The following is a 20,825-nucleotide window of genomic DNA, read 5'->3' on the forward strand; positions in this document are numbered from 1 at the left end:
CTTTTAAAAACATTTTGTGCACGTGCATTTATAATATGGTAACTTTTTTCCTGGTAAGCCAAAAACACTTAACTAGCCATTGGGGTATTATTGCCTTGGAGCTTCATCAAACTATAAACGGCCGGCCAAAGACATGAAGCGGGCTTCCGCTCTCTCTGCAACCACCCCCCAACCCCGCACCCCGACTCCAACAGGCACACACTCGGCCACACACCCAGGCAGCCACGGAAAGCAAGCTTCTATGTAAACAGAGTGAACGAATCCACAGATCCAACTCCTATTACTAGTTACTCAAGCACACGTTTTACATAGGGATTTTGCTTTTAAACTCTTCTTAGAAACTAACAGCAAGTTTTAGTTCCATGGTACCTGGTTTTTAAGACAGTTATTTTTATCTATACTTTCCGGCGATTTAGGGAAACGCTGCGTAAGGGAGGGTAGTCTGCAAGCTCCCGTCACTTTGTGGCTGGGTTTTTAAACGGCTACACTCCAGGGCTCCGTGCTAACGTTCAAATCCCAGCCCCGCCCTGACAGGTACTTAAACTGTTAGGACTACAGAGTCACTTGGGCGTTCCAGTTTGGGTTGATCTTTCAGGGGCCTGAATGTCCGTGTTAGGAAAGGGAGGTGGGGTGGAAGGATAGTTTGCTCAGATCTTTGTTTGCTCAAGAGGCTAGCCTCAGAGGGCGTTCTAGAACACGTGCACAAGCCAGCAAAACAAAACCGACCTGGGTTCTGCGGGGAGGGCGAGGGGGAAGCACGGCCCGATTAACTGAGTTCAGCGGGAGAAATGCTCTGCAGGAGCCCACTGCCTTGTGCCGAAGCGGGTGCTGGCTCTCCAGCCAACAGCACTTTCCCCACTTGGCAAGCCCCGGCTCCCGGCGGGTCCCGCTCCTGGGATCCCCATCCCTGGGGCTCTGCACCTGGGCTCCGGGAACAAGCAGCTGGGGTGATGGGGGGAGGCGCTGCAGAACCCGCTTGTTAATGTTTTCGCCTCCTGAAATCCTGTGTCACCTTCCGACTGGTCATTTTTCCCGCGGCCCGCACTCGACGGGTCCAGGTGTCTCCCTGCGGTAGCTTCATTCGAGCGCTGGCTCCTGAAATCCCCCATGGCCTTCCCCCAACCTCTCCCTCTCCAGGGTGGGCGCGCGAGCCGAGCTCCCCCGGCACTTACACGTGGCCACAGCGGGTCCGGACGGGCTGGTGCAACACCTCGAGGCACACGGAGCAGTCGAAGGACGTGACGGGCAGCTCCGGGTCCCCCCTGCGCTCCAGGGCCCGCGGGGCGGCCGAGGCGGCGGCGGATTTGCCGCTATCGCTGCTAAGCACGGAGCCCATGGCTGCGTCTCTCGCCCAGACAGCTGCCAAGAGTTCAGTGCCTGCTGCCGGGTTGTTTTGTTGTCCTGCGGTAGAGGAAGGAAGTCCCGGCCCAGCTGTGCTCGCCGCCTCCCAGCGCGCCCAGCTACGGCAGCTTAGCAGCAGCCTCAGCCACGGCGCCCAACCTTCGTCTAGGGCAGAAGAGTGTGCGCGGCCGCGCCTGGAACTGGCTTTCGAGCGCAGCCTTAGCGGAGACGGGGAGGCGGAGGCGGCAGCCGCACCGTGCACGCTGCGACATCTCGTGCTCCTGGGAGAACTGAAACCTGAAACCTCAACTGCAGAGCTGAGGACCTGCGCTTCAGTGAGCCTTCCAGGCTATTGCACACAGCCTCCTTACCCAGTCTTGCAAGTTACAGAGAGTGCGGGCCTGGTCATGCTTTATGGGAACCAGACCCCACACGTAAGGTGCTGGTCCTATCTGCCCTGCACTGTGGGAATCACCATAGGCTACAAAGACGAAATTTGATCGAGTGTCGCCAGGACTTCAGTCATCTAATCAATACTCCACTAATGGAGAGGTAGTATGGGGCGGTGAAAGGGTTCTGGAAACCCGGATTCGAATTTCAACTGTAAGACAAGGATTCTAGTGCTAAATTCTACGACCCGGGTTTCCTTGGCTCAGGGTCTCCTGCTATTGTTGGTACTCTTCGCCCCATCCTCTTTTAGACATGACCAAATATATCATTTATTAAGTCACACATTTAATAAGACTTCTTTAGTGCCCACTGTAGCCAGACTTCGTTCTGGTGATGGTGACACAGTTCCCAACAAGGAGACAAAATGCCAGTTTTCACAGAACTTACTGAAAAAAAACAAAACCGAAAACATGTATTTTGAGATAATCAGATTCACATGCTTATCATTTATACATAACACATAGTAATATATAATACACACATGTATCATGCAGTAATACATGTAATACATATTAATCCTATAAACCTTACCCAGTTTCCCCCAGACTTTAATTTTAATAAGAAGATATAATCAACAAATAAATGAACAAGATCATTTCAGATGATAAGAGCCATGAATAGGGTAAAACAGGACTGAGGATGGGGATGGGGAGAATAAGAAGGTCAGAGAAGACTATTTGGATGAGGCAAAAAAGTCATTTGAGCAATCATGAATAATGAAAGGGGGTCAGCCATTCAAAGATGTAGGAAGAAGCTTGCTAAGCACTGAGACCAGTGAGTGAGAAAGCAACAAAGAGCAGAAAGAAGCCCGTGGAGCCAGAACACAGGGGGACAGTGGGGTAGATGGGATGTAAGATAGGAGAAGAGTCTGATCATACATACTCAATCTCATAAGCCAAGACCAAGAGTTCGGATTATATTTCAAAACTGTGATTTCATTTACCATGACTGCCTTATGATTTCAAAAAGACAAGAACAAAATAAAAATGGAAGCAGAGAAACCAGTTGGAGACTACTGAATTAATCCAGGTGAGGATGATGGTGGCTGAAACCAATGAGTTATCTGGGTTGAAGGTGAGAGATGGACAGACTTGGGATACATTTAAGAGAAAGACCTAAAGCGGCTTGCTAATGAATTGGATATAGAGGTAAAGGAAAGATAGCCATTCTTATCTTTAAAAGAAAAACAAAACCCTCCCTTGATTCCACTTGTCCCTCAGCTCCTGCCCTATGTCTTCTTAAAGGCCAAATTTCTTGACCTGCTTCTTTAGCATCTGTGTCTCCATTTCTGAATTTTCCTCTCTTTATCCAGTCCAAACTGGGTTCTGAACTGAACCACTCCACTTCGTTCTGTCTAAAAGTTGCTTCTTCACCAGTCACCTGTGGCCTTCATGTGGCTAAATCCAACAGAATCTTTTCAGTCTTTTTCTTCCTTGACTTCTCAACTGCATTTGTAGGTGTTGAGCATGCCTTCTTTCTCGGGCACGCCTTCTTTGTAGAAACTCTTTTACTTTCCCTCTTTCTTTCTGACTGTTCTTCTCAGTCTCCTTCACTGGCTTCTTCTTTTCCATGGAAAAACTAAGTGCTGGAGGCCCTAGGATTCTGTTGTAGGGCCTTTTCTCATTCCTCACCCTCTCCCTAAGAATCTCAAAGATCACATAGATTCTGTTACCATCTGGGTTCCAAAGACTCGTAAGTCTTTATCTCTATTCTGAGCCACTCAGATGTCCAACTGCTTACTTGACGTAAGTACCTCGTGGCTTCAGGCACCTTCAGCTCAACATGTCCAATAATGAACTCATTATAGTAATCTCCCACCTGTTCTACTTCCAGTTGTTTATCCCTGTCTTAGTAAATGGCACTACAATCTAGCTGGTTGCTCAATCCAGATGCCTGGGAGCCATCTTGATTTCTTCCTCTTCCTCATTCACATCGAATCAATCACAATCCCAATTCACAATTCTGCCTCCAATGTATCTCTCAGTATCTCTTGAACAGGTTCATTTTTCTCTATTCCCATGGCAACCACATGTTTTAAATCATTGCATTCTCTTGTGTTACCTGTTGCAATAGTTTGTATCTCCCACACTTGCCTCCACTATTACCACTGTTCAATCTATTATCCACATTGCAACTAAAGTGATCTCTTGAAAAGCAAAATTCACCACATGCTTAAAAGCATTTAATGGCTCTCCATAACCCTTAGAATTAAATTCCAGATCTTTAATATGATCTATAAAGCCCTGTGTGATCTTCCTCTTTCATTAAATATAATCAGTTAAGATGCCTTCAGTGGTCGGGATATTCAACCAAAATTGCCTTAATCAATAAGGATATTTATTATCTAATAAGATAAATTAGTCCAGAGGTGAGCACTTTCAGAGTTGGCTCAGTAGTTCAGTGATGTCTTCAAGTGTCCAGCCTCTTGCCATCCCAGTGTCTTTCTCAGGGCAGAAAGATGGCGAGAACAGCTCCAACAATCACGTCTACACAAAACACTCTCCAAAACCAGAAAGGAAAGATGGGAATTCAAAATAATTATTTTTGGCCCCATCTGCTATCACTCTCTCCCTTATTTTCCATGGTCCTAAATTTCTCTATTTCTTTCAATTCCTTGAGTAACTAAGTTTTCTCTAACCTCAGGACCTCTACACATGCTTTTTTGGCTCTGCCTAAACGCTTCCTGCCACCACTCTCAACTTCTTCCAACTCAAAGTTCAGGTCTTAGTTTGGTGATTTTCTACACCGCGTCCATCTCCTACTATCTCCTTGATTTTCTCATAGTCTGCTGCATTTGCCTTCCTATTAATCTTGCTTGTGACTACTTCAAGAGTTAGAGATAGTGCATGTAAAGTACCTGACATGTAGGGAGTGACACATATATTTATATTTATATATGTAACTCAATACTAATCTCATAGGTAGACATTATTGTTCCCATTTTATAGGCTCAGAGAATTTAACTTAGCAAAGGCTACATAATGCAAATAAGTGGCAAAACAGTGTTTTTATTCTAGATCTTTTGTTTTAAAAATCTATGTGCTCTTTACTAAGGGACTTGTGTAAAAATAAGAAGCACTTAGAATCTTAGAAAAAGAATAAGACAAAATTAAGTAATATAAAGCAGGAAAATGGAATAGGGAAGGCTAAGTAAAATGAAGTATCTAATATCATTTATAAGGTTCCTAATAAATTTATAAAGGTGACAATGACGATGATGATGATGATGTTGTCAGCCAGAGAATAAATTTACGATTCAGATTCTAGGTCCTGGCTAGCATCAGAAGTATAAATTAGTATAAAGGAAATTTAAAAGCCTTATAATCAACATCTCTGATATCACATGGAGTGGGAAGAAAGACTTTTACTATATGACCTTTTGCACATTTTGACATTTGTACTGTGGATATCCATTGCAATAGATAAAAATTAGAACTTTTACATACAAATGTCCTTTAACTCAGCAGTTCTACTCCTTGAACCGATATGTGGACAAACATGTGCACAAGGAGGCACAACAGGAATGTTCTTTGTAGCATTGTCTATAATACCAAAACCTTGCGACCAACAAAATTTCTATTCACACAGGAATGATTACATATATTATAGTCCATACATACTGTGGAGGGCAATGCAATAGTTAAAAAAGAACAAGTAATGTTCTTTTGTTATAGCACTTAACTACCTATCAGATATTAGTCTAAGTACTTTATACGTGTTCACTAATTTAATCCTCATATTAACCCTAGGACATAGGTAACTAATATCATCCTTGCTTCCAAGAAAGAGAGGTACAGATAGCTTAAAAACTTACCTTAGATCACATTTATGGTAAAAAACAGAGTTCAGAGTCCAACCCAGGAAATCTGGTTCCTATTTATTTATTTATTTATGAGAGTGAGAGAGAGAGAGAGAGCACAAGTCGGGGAGGAGCAGAGAGAGAGAGGAAGACACAGAATCCAAAGCAGGCTCCAGGCTCTGAGATGTCAGCACAGAGCCTGAAGCAGGGCTCAAACCCATGAACTGTGAGATCATGACCTGAGCCGAAGTCGGACACTCAACCAATTGGGCCATCCAGGTACCCCTCAAGAAATCTGGTTCTTAATGTCTGTGAACTTCATGCCATACTGGTCATCCTCTACTGTGGATAACATGGAGGTATCTCTAAGACACTGTCACCTAAAAAAGCATGCTATGGAAGAAAGGGATGTTATTAAATAAAACAAAACTCAACATAAGGTACGCTTCTCATGGAGAATAGCATTATGTTTCTCACTGAAGGAAAGCAGTACAGTCCATTTTCAAGATCCTAGCTGTTTCTCTTGCTCACTGAGTAACCTTGGCAAGTTACTTCTTTGGTCTTAGTTTCCTCATTTGAAAAACACAGATAACATGTACTTGTAGAATTTCGAGAGACTGACTGCAATAACATTGAAACGCTTGCTCACTGTCTGGCAGGTAGTGTTAGTTCTCTCTCTGACATCGTTCATTTCCCATTCAGGAAGAGCCTACTATGTGTCCAGGTCTGCACCAGACACGGGAGTGGGGGTGGGGGTGGGGGTGGGCGCAACTGGGAGCAAGACCCAGTGAAGTGGACAGCTGTTGTTTTTGTTCCGCCAAGCATCTCCACTTCTTCCCTAACGACACCAGACACTCTTCATTTAGAGGAATTTTCTTTTCATCATCCCACAAGACTTCGTGGGGCTGCCTATCATAGGCTCTGCCTTTTACCTGTCATGGGCCTCCCTTGGCATGGGTAGAAGTTCCTGTTGCTGTGGTCTGCAGCTTCTCTGGTGTCTGTCCTTCCTAAGCTGATGCACTTCCTTTTTTATCTTCTAACTATGTAGCATCTTACCAGTACTTCCTTTTTCTTCTTGATTAATTTCCTCAAAGTTGAGTTTTGTGGCTTGCAACCAAACTGACTGATGTTTTTGTCCTGTGTCCTCAAGGACTTTCATGACCTAGTAGGTAAGATGGACAAGAAAAGTGGCATTGCATTTATCACTTGATATAAGACCCATGTGTAGACAGAGAAACAGCAATGGTGCTAACTTATCCCAGGGGGATATAATGAAGAGGAGAGGAAACAAAGAACATTCCAGATAGAAGGAAACTGGAGTGAAGGAAAGAAAGGCAGAGCATTCTAAAAAGAAGGGACCTGGTGAGTATAGAAAGGAAGAAAGTTTGGAGTATCTACAAACAGTTCCTTGGTGGTTGGAGTTTTCAGCACAGGGTGGGTGATGGGGAGAGAAAAAACTGGAGACTTGGGCAGAGACTGTATGTATGAAAGATGTATTGGCAGGTTAAAGATCTTTAGCTTGCTTTGTGACATTGTGGAGCCAATTAAGAGTTTAGGTAGAAGAATGACATGGCGAAATCTGCAATTTTGACAAGTCACTCTATGTCAAGAGTCGTCTAACTTTATCTAGCATCAGAATCACCTGGGTAGCTTGTTAAAATGGTCCCATTCCAAGATATTTGAATTTATGGCCCAGGGTGAGCTACAGAAGTTACATTTTTTTTAAAAGTAGTCTCCACGCCCAATGTGGGGCTGGAACTCACAACTCCCAGATCAAGAATTGCATGCTGTACCATCTGAGCCAGCCAGGCACCCCAGAAGCTGCATTTTTAACATTTGCCCAGCTGGTTCTGATGCAAGGTTCAATGGGCCATTCTTTGAGAAATAGGATTGTATACGATGGGCAAGCAGCAGACCCTTCCAGTTACTTTGACAACAGCAGGGATGTCAGGTGGGAAGAGACTTACATTCATTCCTAATGTAATCCGTCCATGACCATGAGCCTGCCTCCTCAACAATGGCAACACTACACTGGTTAATATCCTGGCACTGAAACAGACATGCTTCTGAATTTATAAAGAGAATTAAAAAACTTCCTATCCATTAACCAATGTAACATAATAAAGATCCCTAGTGTTCTACAGAAATCTAAATATCCCAGAAATGATCTTGAATAGTGTTCAGCACACCTCCACCATCTGAAGTGTTGTTTGATAATAAAATGAAGGACTATTCTCTTCTTAAAGGGAGAAGGACATCATCACAAATGAAGCTCTATTGAATGAAAGACCCAGGAGATTGACCAGTCAAGGACCTGGATCTTTGGCCTTGGTTTCAGCAGAACTGGTTTTTACAATCTGAATATTGTCCTCAGTTTCCCTGGTAGCCAATCTCGCTCCCAGATGTTGCTAGGTTTCCCAGGTAGCATGTTGGGGGCAGCTATTCCCATGCCACCCTGACAGTTGCACTTTACTGCAGTTGTGAACAGTCGCACTACAGCATATACTCAAAGCATGTGTTTACTCCGGGAATAGCTCAGTAAATACTTCTGTATTCTGTAACTTTTAGCCGGTAGCACAACTCCGTAATGATTGAACCAAATCCACATTCGGGTGTTTTACTTCAATGACCGTGAAGTCATGGCATGTTTAGAAGGGGAAAGGGTCACAGGAAGCATCTGACCTAATCCTCTCATTTTGCAGATAAGGAAGCATTCCCAACAAGGTGAAAGCGTTTGCATTTCACCCTTCACCATTTCAAATGGATACATTCAAATGAAAAATTAAGTCCCTATAGTACTTGGGAAGAACTGGCATATTTATAAGAGATGTAATCTATTTGGGGAAATAAGATCACAAATGGTGAAAAGGTAAGTAATGATAAATGATGTAAATAATAGTTTATTTTTTTATTACAGTTTTTTAAATCTCTACACCCAATGTATTTGTATACAAATATACAATCTTTTTGTGATTTTGCCCGACACCAACAATGATATAAATAGTTTGCCATTGGACATACATATCGGTATATACTGAGTATATGTAAATATGTTCCCATTATGGAAGGCCTCTTTAACCTAGCAGATAATAATTAAAGGAACAACAGATACTGTTTTGATTCATTACTATGGATCATGCACAATGTTTATTGCTGTATACACACACACACAAACACACACATATATATATAGACATATATGTATGTGTCAGTGTTATAACAATTAGACCATTTATATATACATATGTATACATGCACATTTCTATGTATATGTGTGTATATAGTTTAATGTTTATGACAACACTTCTTTCTCATCCCCTTTGCAAAATTTAAGCTCAGAGAGAAACTGGCCCAAAGCCAAACAATCTCTGTATAGTAGAGCCAGAGTTTGAAACCATATTGTTTCAGCCTCCTAAAGGTCTATACTTCTGACACTATACAAACATTGGTCTACAGCACCAATTTTTTCCATCCTACCATCAGATATAGAGGTAGGACTGAGTCTGTTCTGTTTTTGCTGCTTGTTCTTTTTAATGTGTTAGCAGTTTAACTTCTAAATCCAAAAAATAACATAGGAATTGGTGAAAACAGGCAGACTTGATTTTTTTAAGGCACAATATAGGTAACTTAAAGTATCTTAAAATATTAAAGATGTCCCTGGAATAAAGCAGATGTACATTTTACTGTACTGATTTTACAAATGGAAAAGTCAAGCATATAAAGAGGGCTAACACACTGTTTACTTCTAGCTGATGCCCTCAGAATTGGAAACACAGGTCAGTTGAGAAATAAACACACAGAAATTATGGTAGAGGTTAAATTCCAATGATCTGGCGTGGCAACAACAACTAGAGTATAGATTTTATGCAGAAATTCCTGGGAAGCTTTAGTGGTAAGAGCTATTCCTCTGTGCCTCAAGCTAAAAGATCAATTTCTTCTCTTAAAAAATAGCATAGCAGTAGTGTGGGGCTTGGGGGGCGCCTTGGTGGCTCAGTTGATTAATTATCTGACTTCTGCTCAGGTCATGACCTCAAGGTTCATGAGTTCCAGCTCCACATTGGGTGAGCTCAAGCCTCGCTTCTCCCCCCGCCCCACTCTCTCTCTCTTTGCCCCTCGCTCACTTGTGCCTTCTCTCAAAAAAAAAAAAAAAAAACCAAAAAAAACCAAAAACAAAACAAAAAAAAAAAAACAACTAGCATAGCGTTAAGAGTTGTGGGTGTCATTTTTTGACATTATATCAAAACTGGTATCAGTTGCACCATGTGAAAGAGCCACAGTGTCCTCAGATGTTGAAGTAAACAGCAAATTGCCTATAAGAAAGCGTTAGAACAAATACATTTTGTGTGTTGTTTGTGCTCCTCTTCCTCCCTCCCTCTTTATATTTGGTCTTTTATTTAAACAGTTGGAGGGGTGCCTGTGTGGCTTAGGCAGCTAAGCCTCTGACTTTGGCTCAGGTCATGATCTTAGTTTGTGGGTTCAAGCCCCGTATCAGACTCTATGCTGACAGCTCGGAACCTGGAGCTTGCTTTGGGTTCAGTGTCTCCCTCTCTCTCTGCCCTTCCCCTGCTCATGCTCTGTCTCTGTCTCTCTCTCAAAAATAAATAAACATTAAAAAAAAATTAAGAGGGAGGCGCCTGGGGGGCGCCTGAGTGTCTCAGTCTATTAAGTTGGCACAGGTCATGATCTCACAGTTGGTGAGTTCAAGCCCCATGTCACGCTCTGGGCTGACAGCTCAGGGCCTGGAGCCTGCTTTGGGTTCTGTGTCTCCCTCTCTCTGCCCCTCCCTCACGCATGCTCTGTCTCTCTGTCTCTCGAAGATAAACATTAAACAATTTTTTAAATAAAAAAATTTTAAGAAAAAATAAATAAACAATTGGAAAAGTGGGACAGGGTGGAGAGACATGGTCCATGTAGGTATTAGGTGCACACCCATGGACCAGGTGGGATGATGATATGTGGTGAGGCAATTCTCCAGATGCCATGCTAGGTGCACAAAGCTTTCTCACAGCTGGTGCCCCGCCAGGTCAGGTGGGGTGATGGCTGGATGGGGTCACTCTCTGTCCCTGTACAATTAGCAAAATTGCTGAAGGAACAGATGTTATGAATCAGTGGATGCTGGATTAACCTTATTAATTTCACACTTCAACTGGATTGCTAAAAGTGTAGGATTTCTCCAACTTCAGTGCAATATACCAAAACAACATATCATCGCTGGTAATCAGAGTTTATTATAAGCACAATATCCAAGATTATAGAAAAGATCATTCAAAGGGAATTAACTTAAATCCATAAGTCCTTCTTCAAGGCACTGGGCAATTGGATACAGTGTGTTAGGAATTTGCCACAATTGTTTTTTAGCGTATGTATGTTTATATTGACCATTTCCTTCTTTTATTGATTCTAATATAAAACTGGCTACTCTTCCAACATATGAAACCAGCTGCTATTAAAATGCTACCATGCATAGGGGTGTATGGGTGGCTCAGGCAGTTAAGTGTCTGACTCTTAGTTTTGGTTCAGGTCATGATCCCATGGTTTGTGGGTCCAAGCCCCACATCAGGCTCTGAGCTGACGGTGCAGAGCCTGTTTCGGATTCTCTCTCTCTCCTCTCTCTCTGCCCCTCTGGCTCTCTCTCAAAATAAATTGATAAGTTTTTAAATGCCAATATGCATATAGTGAGCAATTTTGTGATCAAAAACACATCAATACAGTCTGTCAGATTTGAAACTATTAATTTTTTAGTTTACATATGAGTCTAATCAAAGATCATTCCACTTAAAGAAAAATAAGCAGCTCTAAGTTTGCCCTCTAGTTAACCTTTATGTGCAATTGCTAACCATAATACATAAACTAACAAACTCAGTAGACTGAATGACAGTATTGTTGTATTAGGTTTGCTTTAGAGAATTATCTGGAACTCCACTGCCAAATGAGAATGGAGAGACAAAAGACTGGTAAAAAACTGAAGTTATTAATGCTGATCTGTAGAGTAGCAATAATATAAAAGACAAGAAGACTTTACATGGAATGAAGTTCATGTTAGAGTAATATAAAATTGACATTAATCAAAGATTAATTCTGCCATAAACAAGAACTGTAGGAGTAAAACCTAAACAAAAAATCTAAACTGAACCCCCATGCCCCTGGCACATATAAGGCCTGACTCAGAAATAATGGCCTTTTCCATGGCATAGCGGGACCCTCCATCTAGCTTGTCTCCGTAGTATTAAAGTGAATACAGAAAACTCAGGTGATTCTAGGTCAGCAGTTGCAGAGGTAAGGGAAAAATCATTGTTTTCTTCACTGTAAGGCTCTGGAGAATCCTCTTTCAGGAGACAGTGGAAAAATCGATGCTAGATGCCTCTCAAGGAGATGCTACTAATGGTTCTGCTATTGTCAACTCATCTGTGAAAAAAAAATTCTTTGCAGTTAATCGATAGAGCAATGCAGCTCTGGAAACCTCATATCCTGTGAACTGCTGATCTCCCCAGGAGAGGAAGGCACCCTGCTCAGTCTCATTCCTGCAGGCCCTAGCGAAGACCATTGCTCACAGTGCCAATGATTTATGACTTGGTTCAGACAAAGCAGCAGAAAATTTCCCCTTTTCACTTTTTATTTGTTGTTGAAATGGTATTTTAAGCAATTAAAGAAACTTTGTAAATGATACTAGATACTACTTATAAGGCACTAATATTGCCAGTGCAAGTGCATTACTTTTTGTATTGAAGCATAATCAAATACAACAATTTATTACTTTCATATGTATAATATAATGATTCAACATTTGCATACATTATGGAACAATCACCCCAGTAAGTTGATTATCTGTCACTACACAAAGTTACAAAAAATGTTTTTCTTGAGATGAGAACTTTTAGGATTTGCTTTCCTAGCAACTTTTTTTTTTTTTTAATATAAGCTCTCTGCCCAATGTGGGGTTTGAATTCATGACCCCAACAAGAACTATATGCTCTAGGACTGGGTCAGCCAGGCTCCCCTCTTAGCAACTTCCAAATCTGCAATACAGTATTATTGACTATAGTCCCCATGCTGTACATTACTTATTTATTTTATAACTGGAAGTTTATACCTCTTGACTTCCTTCACCCATTTCCCATCTATTCCCATCTATTCTCTGTATCTATGGGCTTCGTTTTGTCTGTTCATTTGGTTTGTTTATCTTAGATTCCACATATTAGTGAAATCATACAGGCGTTGTCTTGCTCTGACTTATGCCACTTAGCATAATACCCTCCAAGTCCATCCATGTTGTTGCAAATGGCAAGATTGCTTTCCTTTTTATGGCTGACTAGTACTCCATGGTGTATGTATACACCATGTTTTCTTTATCCATTCATCCCTCAGTGGACGCTTAGGTTGTTTCCATATCTTGGCTATCGTGAATAATGCTGCGATGAACACAGGGGTGCATGTATCTTTTCAAATTAGTGTTTTCATTTTCTTCAGATAAATACCCAGAAGTGGAGTTGCTGGCTTTTATAGTAGTTCTATTTTAAATTTTTTTCAGGAACTTCCACCCCATTTTCCATAGCGGCTGCACCAGTTTACATTCCCACCCACAGGGGACAAAGGTTCCTTTTTCTCCACATCCTCAGCAACATTTGTAATGTCTTTGTCTCTTTGATAATAGCCATTCCGACAGGTGTGAGGTGATCTCTCCCTGTGGTTTTGATTTGCATTTCCCTGATGGTGAGTGATGTTGAGCGTCTTCTCATGTGTCCATTGGCCGTCTGCACAGCTTCTTTGGGAAAATGTCTATTCAGATCCTCTGCCCATTTTAAAAATTGGATTGTTTTCTTGTTATTGTAACTCATTCATCCTTCACTCTTGGATGGCATTTTCACCATTTTAAGTGGAAGAAGTGGCATGAGGCCAGGCAGCCTGTAAGTGGTAGAGCTGGAGTGTAGACACAGCTTGTGTGGCTGAAGTTTCTGAACTGAAACTCAAGTCTCTGTTGTTTTTTTTAAATTTTTTAAAAATACTTATTTTTGAGAGAGACAGAGGGAGAGACAGAGTGTGAGCAGGGGAGGGGCAAAGAGAGAGGGATACACAGAATCCAAAGCAGGCTCCAGGCTCTGAGCTGTCAGCAAAGAGCCTGACATGGGGCTCAAACTCCCAAACTGTGAGATCATGACCTGAGCTGAAGTTGGAGGCTGAACCAACTGAGCCGCTGGTAAAACTGCTTTCATTTCCTTGTATTGTTGCTCATATGAATATTGCTGCGAACTTCTTTTGGGTTTATTGTTGCCCCACTGTCTCTCTCCTTTTGGGTCAGCAGGAGTAACTGTTTTCCTAGAAATGACCTTGCACCCAACACGCCTCCCCCAGCCACCAGTCACTGTTTATTAGTTCAAAGATGGCTGCCTGACCCAAGCTGGGTTGAGAAGTTTGCTCTGTAGGAATTTTGAAATTTAGGCAGAGAGATTTCAAAACCTAGGGAAGGAGAGAGCAATGGAGGGAGGAGAGAAAATGAATCCATTTCTCTCTGCTTTAGCTAGAACATGTAAAATTCGGAAGCTACACATAGTCATATTCCACTTTTTGGACTGCAGGATAGAGAAGAAAGCCTTTGGGGAGTGACAAAAAGGCAGAAGCACCAGAGAGAGACAGAGAATGAGGACTCTTGGGTTCTCTACAGCGTTTCAGGCTTTCTCTCTTCCTGAGGCCCAGCTGTGACTCTGTCCTTGGATTCTGTGAAATGTGTCAGTTCTCCAAAAAGTTCTCTTTTGCTTAAGATAGCTACAGTTGGCTCTTGTCATTTGCCACAGAAGAGTCTGAATGAATATTTTACAAAAAAAAAAAAATTCTCTAGGCATTTCCCCAGTTGTCTGTCTCATAAACATATCGATAGGTCTGGAGGGAAGACAGTGTGAGTCAGGTCTGCAGATGTCCCTGCCATCAGCTGCGAGCAAAGACAATCTGAGTCACGCTGACTTAACCAGTCAGGAGACTCACTGGCTCATGTGGCTACAAGCCCAGAGCAAGTGCAGGCTGTGGGGTGACTTAATCCGGAGGTAGCAGCACCATTTCCTTTTGCCTTGCCTCCTCCTCCATGACCTCTTCCTCTCAGGCGGGTGGTGAGATAACTACCACGTACGACTTCAAGGAAACTCTCCTACTGTCCCCAGTGCGTTTTCACGGCCCTTAATTCTTGCTACCATTCCTGTGGCCAGGGCAGTGTCGTGTGCTGAGGTGGGGCCCGAGGTCCTGAACCAGCATCTGGAATGTTGGATGCAGGACAAAGATTCATCCCGAAGATTACAGCTGCTCCTGTAGGGCAGGGGTGGGACAGATGATGGAGTTTCTTCCACAATCTGCTCAACGTCCCTTGGGCTCGCTGGCATCCTTAAATGCACTCCTTTCTCTTCCTTGTTGAGAAGCAAGAGTTATGAACAGCCCTGGCTGTAAAGGCAGACTGCCTGAGATTTTTCAGATTTCTGGCTTTCCTCTGAGTCCTGTTCCTGTCTTCAGCAGCAGCTGCCCCTGTCATGATTCTTGCTTAAAGAAAACCCTGAGGTCTTTGGTCTGCACTGAGGAGCCTTTGCTCCCCACTGACCCTGATATGGCTGCTGACTGCCCCTTCTGAGATAGACGGGGAGGCCAAGGATGAGCCAGGGAGCTCCCAGAGTCAGGGATCCTTTTGGCCGTGTGCAAGCTGAGCCCGCTGCCAAGCTTTATCTGGGCTGATCTGCTTCTTGTAGTAACTTGATGTTTTTCTTGGCCCTGAATTTCTCAGCAGTGATACTGGGTATGAAGGTAGTTGGCATGAAATGAGTACTACCCAAGTGGTTGAGAGGCAGAACAGAACTCTCAAAACGGAATGCCTAGGCTTGGATCCCAGCTTGGAAGCTTACCAGCTGTATGACCTTGGACGGGCTACTTGATCTCTCTGCCCCCCATTCTCTTCATCTGTAGAACGGGGTTAATGATGGGTTGTGAGAATTAAGTGAGTTAATATATGTGAATCCTTTTGAAGAGTGTCTGGTACATAATAAGCCCTAAGTATTTCCTAACAATATTGTTATTGTCATTTATTATCTGAGGTTGAATTCCCAGGAAGTAGGTTCTGGGATAGGAATTTAGGTACAGTAAAGTTATCGGGCAGTACTTTGGGATCGACCACTGTGAGTGAGATTGGGATCGGGCAGAGGGAGGAATTTATCTGTGATGCAGTTGTAACGGAGCCCATAGGGAGAGGTGGGCAGGGAGTTGTCCTTCTTTGAAGCCTTTGTACCACCTCTCACTTCGCCTCCCTACCCCGCTATGAATAATGTTGGCTGCCGGCTTCCCCTGAGGACAGACGTAATAAGGAGGTGGGGCAATTTCTAGGGTGAGACCTGGCTGTGAGCCCCTAACAGACATCACGCTTGGAATGAGTGCTTTGGTCATGGAGGAGCGATCTGGGTAGTGCACTGCAGCATCCACAACATACATCATCCTACATGACCCACTTCTGAGATGCATTCACCCAGGAGTCAACCCAAAGACGTGCAGTTGTGGGATCAGCAGCAGCTTCCACCATCTGGGCACTGTGTTGTCATCTTTATCAATCCCAGCTTTAGCTCCTCAGGGGGCCTGTGTCTGAATGATAAATCGCCCCCAGCTCCCCAGTATACAAAGAACAAGACAACTGATTAAAAAATGGTAAAACAGAAGGCTGGACAACAACACACCGTTCCAAAAACATATCCTATCCTGCTAGATGGGAATAACAAGAGCTCCCTGTCATGCAGAGAGGTGAGGTCCTTGGTTAACCACATTGCCAGCCTGAGGCTGTGCCCCCAAGAGGGTTGCCCTTTCTATTGCCTTTGTTGTGCCCTAGTTCTGTCCTCTGGGAAGATCTAGTCTGTCCAGTGTCCTCTTTGGCTATATCCGGGGTGAGCATCAACACAGAAGCCTCTTCTAAGGACTACATCTGTTAAGCAACCTATTTCCTAATGGTAGGCTTTCCAGGTCATGGAACTGCTCGGAGATTGAATGGGCATAAGATATTCAAAATCACTTGCAAAAAAGCCCACAACAGACTTTTCTTATTGGCTTGAATTAAGTCATATCCATATTTAAAGTAAGAAAGGTCTAAATGACTTAGGCCTGGAATCCTGAATTAATAATTGGGGAAGGGGATAGGTTTATCAGGTTGGGCATACCTCTATAGAGGCCATCAGTTTCTCAACCCTTTGGCTGCTATCCGATGGGAAAGAGAAATAATAGATGTTGGTGAGCGATCCACATATTGCCCCATTAGCAATTTAACTGGACCAACTGGTGGAAGAGGCAAGATACATAAAGCAGTAATGAATTCAAAAAAATTTGCAGGCTAATCTCCTTCAGTCACACTCAAGAATCCCCAACTGTACTTCTAGCCTAAAGAATTGCTTGAGGGTGACTATCTATTCCAGAATAAGGTTGAGGTAAAGGCTTAACAAGGGATTATGTCAGCAGCAGAGAGGAACAGTTAGCATATCAATTATTTGGCCTTACTTATATCACTGTATTGTTCATTTCAGGAATTCTGATTTCGACCTATGACCCAGGGCTCGTACTACCAGGTATTTATCCAAAGGATACAAAAATCCTGATTTGAAGGGGCACATGCACCCCAATGTTTATAGCAGCACTACCAAAACAATAGCCAAATTATGGAAAGATCCCAAATGTGCATCAACTGATGAATGGATAAGAATGATAAAGATAAAGAATGTATACACACACACACACACACACACACACACACACACACACACAATAGAGTACTAATGGAGTACTACCCAGTGATCAAAAAGAATGAAATCTTGCCATTTGCAACAATGTGGATGGAACTAGAGTGTATTATGCTAAGTAAACTAAGTCAGTCAGAGAAAGACAAATATATGATTTCACTCATATGTGGAATTAAAGAAACACAACAGATGAACATAAGGGAAAGGAAGGTAAAATAATATAAAAGCAGAGAGGGAGACAAACCCTAAGGGACTCTTAAATACAGAGAACAAACTGAGGGTTGCTGGAGGGGAGGTGGGTGGGGGGGGGATGGGCTAAATAGGTGATAGGCATTAAGGAGGGCAGTTGTTGGGATGACCACTGGGTGTTATATGTAAGTGATGAATCACTGGGTTCTATTCGTGAAACCGAAGTACACTGTATGTTAACGAATTTGAATCTAAATAAATAAAATTTTAAAATAAAGTAAAATAAAATAAAGAGTTTTGAAGATTTTTTAAAAATTCTAAAAAAAAGAAGTTAAAAAAAAGAAATTCTGATTCTGACTAAAATGCAATTTGTGATTGACTTGTCTGTCTCCCAGTTAGGGACCCAATCTCATTCAACCTTATAGACCTAACATCTAGCGGAAGGTCTTAAACATGGTAAGAACATGATGAATGTTTGTTAAATGGCAAGTGGAAGTTCCTTGTAACTAGTCATGTACTCCACATTTACTGGCATTTTTATTTTTTAGAGAGAGAGAGAGCACGCACAAATGGGGAGGAAGGGCAGAGGGCAAGAGAGACAATGTTAAGCAGGCTCCATGCTCGGTGCTGAGCCTGACATGGGGCTGGATCCCATGATCCTGGTATCATGACCCGAGCTGAAATTAAGAGTGGGATGCTCAACTGATTGAGCCACCCAGGTGCCCATACTGTTACTTTTAAAATGAGCTCTACTTGGAATGGAACTTTTTCTTGTCTCACCTCTCTATATACTTAGCACAAAATGCAGGAATATAGTACATTTTTGAGAAACGGAATCATTATTATTAATGTCAATATACCTTTATAAGCAAATGAAGTCTTCTAAATTATTTGAAAGTGGTTGAAAACAATTTGCTTTTGTGAGCGTATAAATATGTCAGCTATGTCCTGCAGGGAAAACTGTTCCTTATGGGAAAAGTGGAAATGTGTCTGGTTTTCCAAAGCCACATCTGTTTATAGAACACATGGAAACATACTAACAATTTCACGGATTCTCAGTGATGCAGGAGCTCGTCCACCCCAGTCCTCCGTGAGCATCAGTACTTCTGGGATTTATCACATGTTTCCCACATATGCAGCAGGGCCTGTTCTCATTGGGCACTCTCACTGCTTCACAGTACCTTCTTGGTCAGATCGCACTACCCCTGGCTGGCTGCTGCTTTGTACCTTTGCAGGGCTGCCCCAATTCTCTGCCTAACACAGGTTTTTTTTGCCTGGTATCCTTACCTATTTTTTTTTTTGAAGTTTATTTATTTTGAGAGAGAGAGAGAGAGAGAGAGAGAGGGGGAGAGAGACAGCGAGTATGAGCAGGGAGGGGTAGACAGAGAGAGAGAGAGAGAGAATCCCAAGCAGGCTTTGCACTGTGAGTATACAGCCTAATGTGGGGCTCAAACTCATGAACCGTGAGAACGTGACCTGAGCCAAAATCAAGAGTTGGAGGGGCATCTGGGTGGCTCAGACCGTTAAGGGGCTGACTTCAGCTCAAGTTGACCTCACGGTTTGTGAGTTCAAGCCCTGCATTGGGCTCTGTGCTAACAGCTCAGAGCCTGGAGCCTGCTTCAGATTCTGAGTGTATAGGTCTCTCTCTCTCTCTCTACCTTTCCCCTGCTTACTCTCTCTCTATCAAAAAAATGAATAAATGTTAAAATAAAAATAAATAAGAAAAAGAGTTGGACGCTCAACCAACAGAGCCACCCAGGTGCCCCTTTACCTATGCTTTTTTTATTGTTTAATTTTTTTTAAATGTTTATTCATTTTTGAGAGAGAGAGTGTAAGCAGGGGAGGGAAAGAGAGATGGGGGGACAGAGGATCCAAAGCAAGCTCTGTGCTGAAAGCAGAGAGCCCAGTGAGGGGCTCAAACCCATGAACCACAAGATCGTGACCTGAGCTGAAGTCAGACAATTAACCAACTAAGCCACCCAGGCGCCCCTACCTAGGTTTTTAATAGGCACCCCTGTCTCTGTTGGCTCCTATCACTGATTCTATATTAATATAGAATATATGAAATATATAAAATATTTTCATTTGCTTATATTGTCATTTATGGACACATGATAACTTATATAGTTTTACTGCATATTTTAGTGGCATTTATCCGTGTACCCTAATTGATTGAACTAATCCCCTAGTATTGGACATTTGGTTATTTTCTTTTTTTGCTATTATAAATAATGCTGCAGTGACCGGCCTTGCAGTCATACCTGTACATTTCCATAATTTTTGCTTTAGGATCACAATAGCGAATTTAATCTGTTTTACATGCTTCTTAAAAACGAGGAAATGATTTCGTAAGTAGTTCAAGGACCGAATAGTTTTCAGAATTTAGAGGAGCAACTGATAAAAATAGAAAACACTAACAAACGTACCGTGTCTACTAGCTTAATTACCAGCTACAACAATTCAAGGAAGAGCTGTCCAGTGGCCTAGAGCTACTATCTTCCTGGCTACTTTGGTTTTGTGTAAACGCTGCTTACCATCAAGTAAACAAAGTGGTTTTGAAAGAATTTTCAGACGTTTTATTGCTTTTGCTTTAAACATGTAATGAAGGCATTTGAAGCTAAAGAAAAGTACAACAGAATAAGAACTAAATGAGCTCCTTTAACTTGACCGTTTTTTACCTGTTTGAGTCGTATAAACATTGAAACAGGAGAAGTAGAGTTTATAGAACAGTACATTCTGGAGAAGCTAATAAGGGGAACTCTAGTGAGGGCAAAGAAAGGGCTTCAGGAAATTTCTAAAGCAGACCTGGCTGTTTGATTTGCCAGGAAGCATAGGAAAACTAGCTGAAAAATGGAGATTAGGAAGGAGACAGCAGGTCTCACCATTTACGTTAGTTCTGCTTTGTTCCTTCTGCTGGCTTCTTCGCTGTCAACCAGAATCTGAATCTGGTTTGCCAGGGGCAAATCCCAGGTCAATCATGTACCTCTTATTCCAGTCTTCTTCCTTTTCCCAGAGTGGTTCTGTTCACCATAACCTTTACTCACCGAGAGGAAATTTCTCTATATCCACATAGATCTCCCGGTTGTGACACCACATGGGGTGACTTACAAAGTAGTCGAATGCCTAAAATAATAGTAGCTATTATTTATATGTACCATGCACTTCCCCATTATTTGATTTTACCCTCACAATAAACCTAGGTTGCTGTAGGCTAACAGATATCTGGCTCATGCTTGCTGAAACAGTAGGAAATTGTATGGGTTCATATTAAAAAAAAAAAGTGCAATATTGGCTTCAGGCAAAGT

At 42.4% G+C, this 20,825-nt stretch overlaps 1 protein-coding gene across 3 annotated transcripts in view; it reads right to left on the minus strand.

Annotated features, from left to right (window-relative positions):
• The window catches only part of RNF125 (ring finger protein 125), a 96,274-nt gene that overhangs the window by 38,646 nt on the left and 36,803 nt on the right, over window positions 1–20,825 (minus strand). The window contains exons 1-2 of one of the 3 annotated variants that reach the window (XM_047086939.1): window positions 6,647–6,752; window positions 1,173–2,177 (exon numbers count right to left, since the gene is read on the minus strand). In XM_047086939.1, coding sequence (XP_046942895.1) covers window positions 1,173–1,336 — 164 coding nt within the window. In that variant the 5' untranslated portion in view covers window positions 1,337–2,177; window positions 6,647–6,752. Of the gene's footprint in view, window positions 1–1,172; window positions 2,201–6,646; window positions 6,753–20,825 lie in introns of those variants that run through there. The other 2 variants (XM_047086940.1, XM_047086941.1) reach the window with 2 other exon arrangements.

This window comes from Lynx rufus, unplaced genomic scaffold (genome assembly GCF_022079265.1).
Source record: "Lynx rufus isolate CCGP_SWC_20201006 ecotype Redwood Valley unplaced genomic scaffold, mLynRuf1.p SCAF_22, whole genome shotgun sequence".
In the NCBI taxonomy this organism is placed as follows: Eukaryota; Metazoa; Chordata; class Mammalia; order Carnivora; family Felidae; genus Lynx; species Lynx rufus.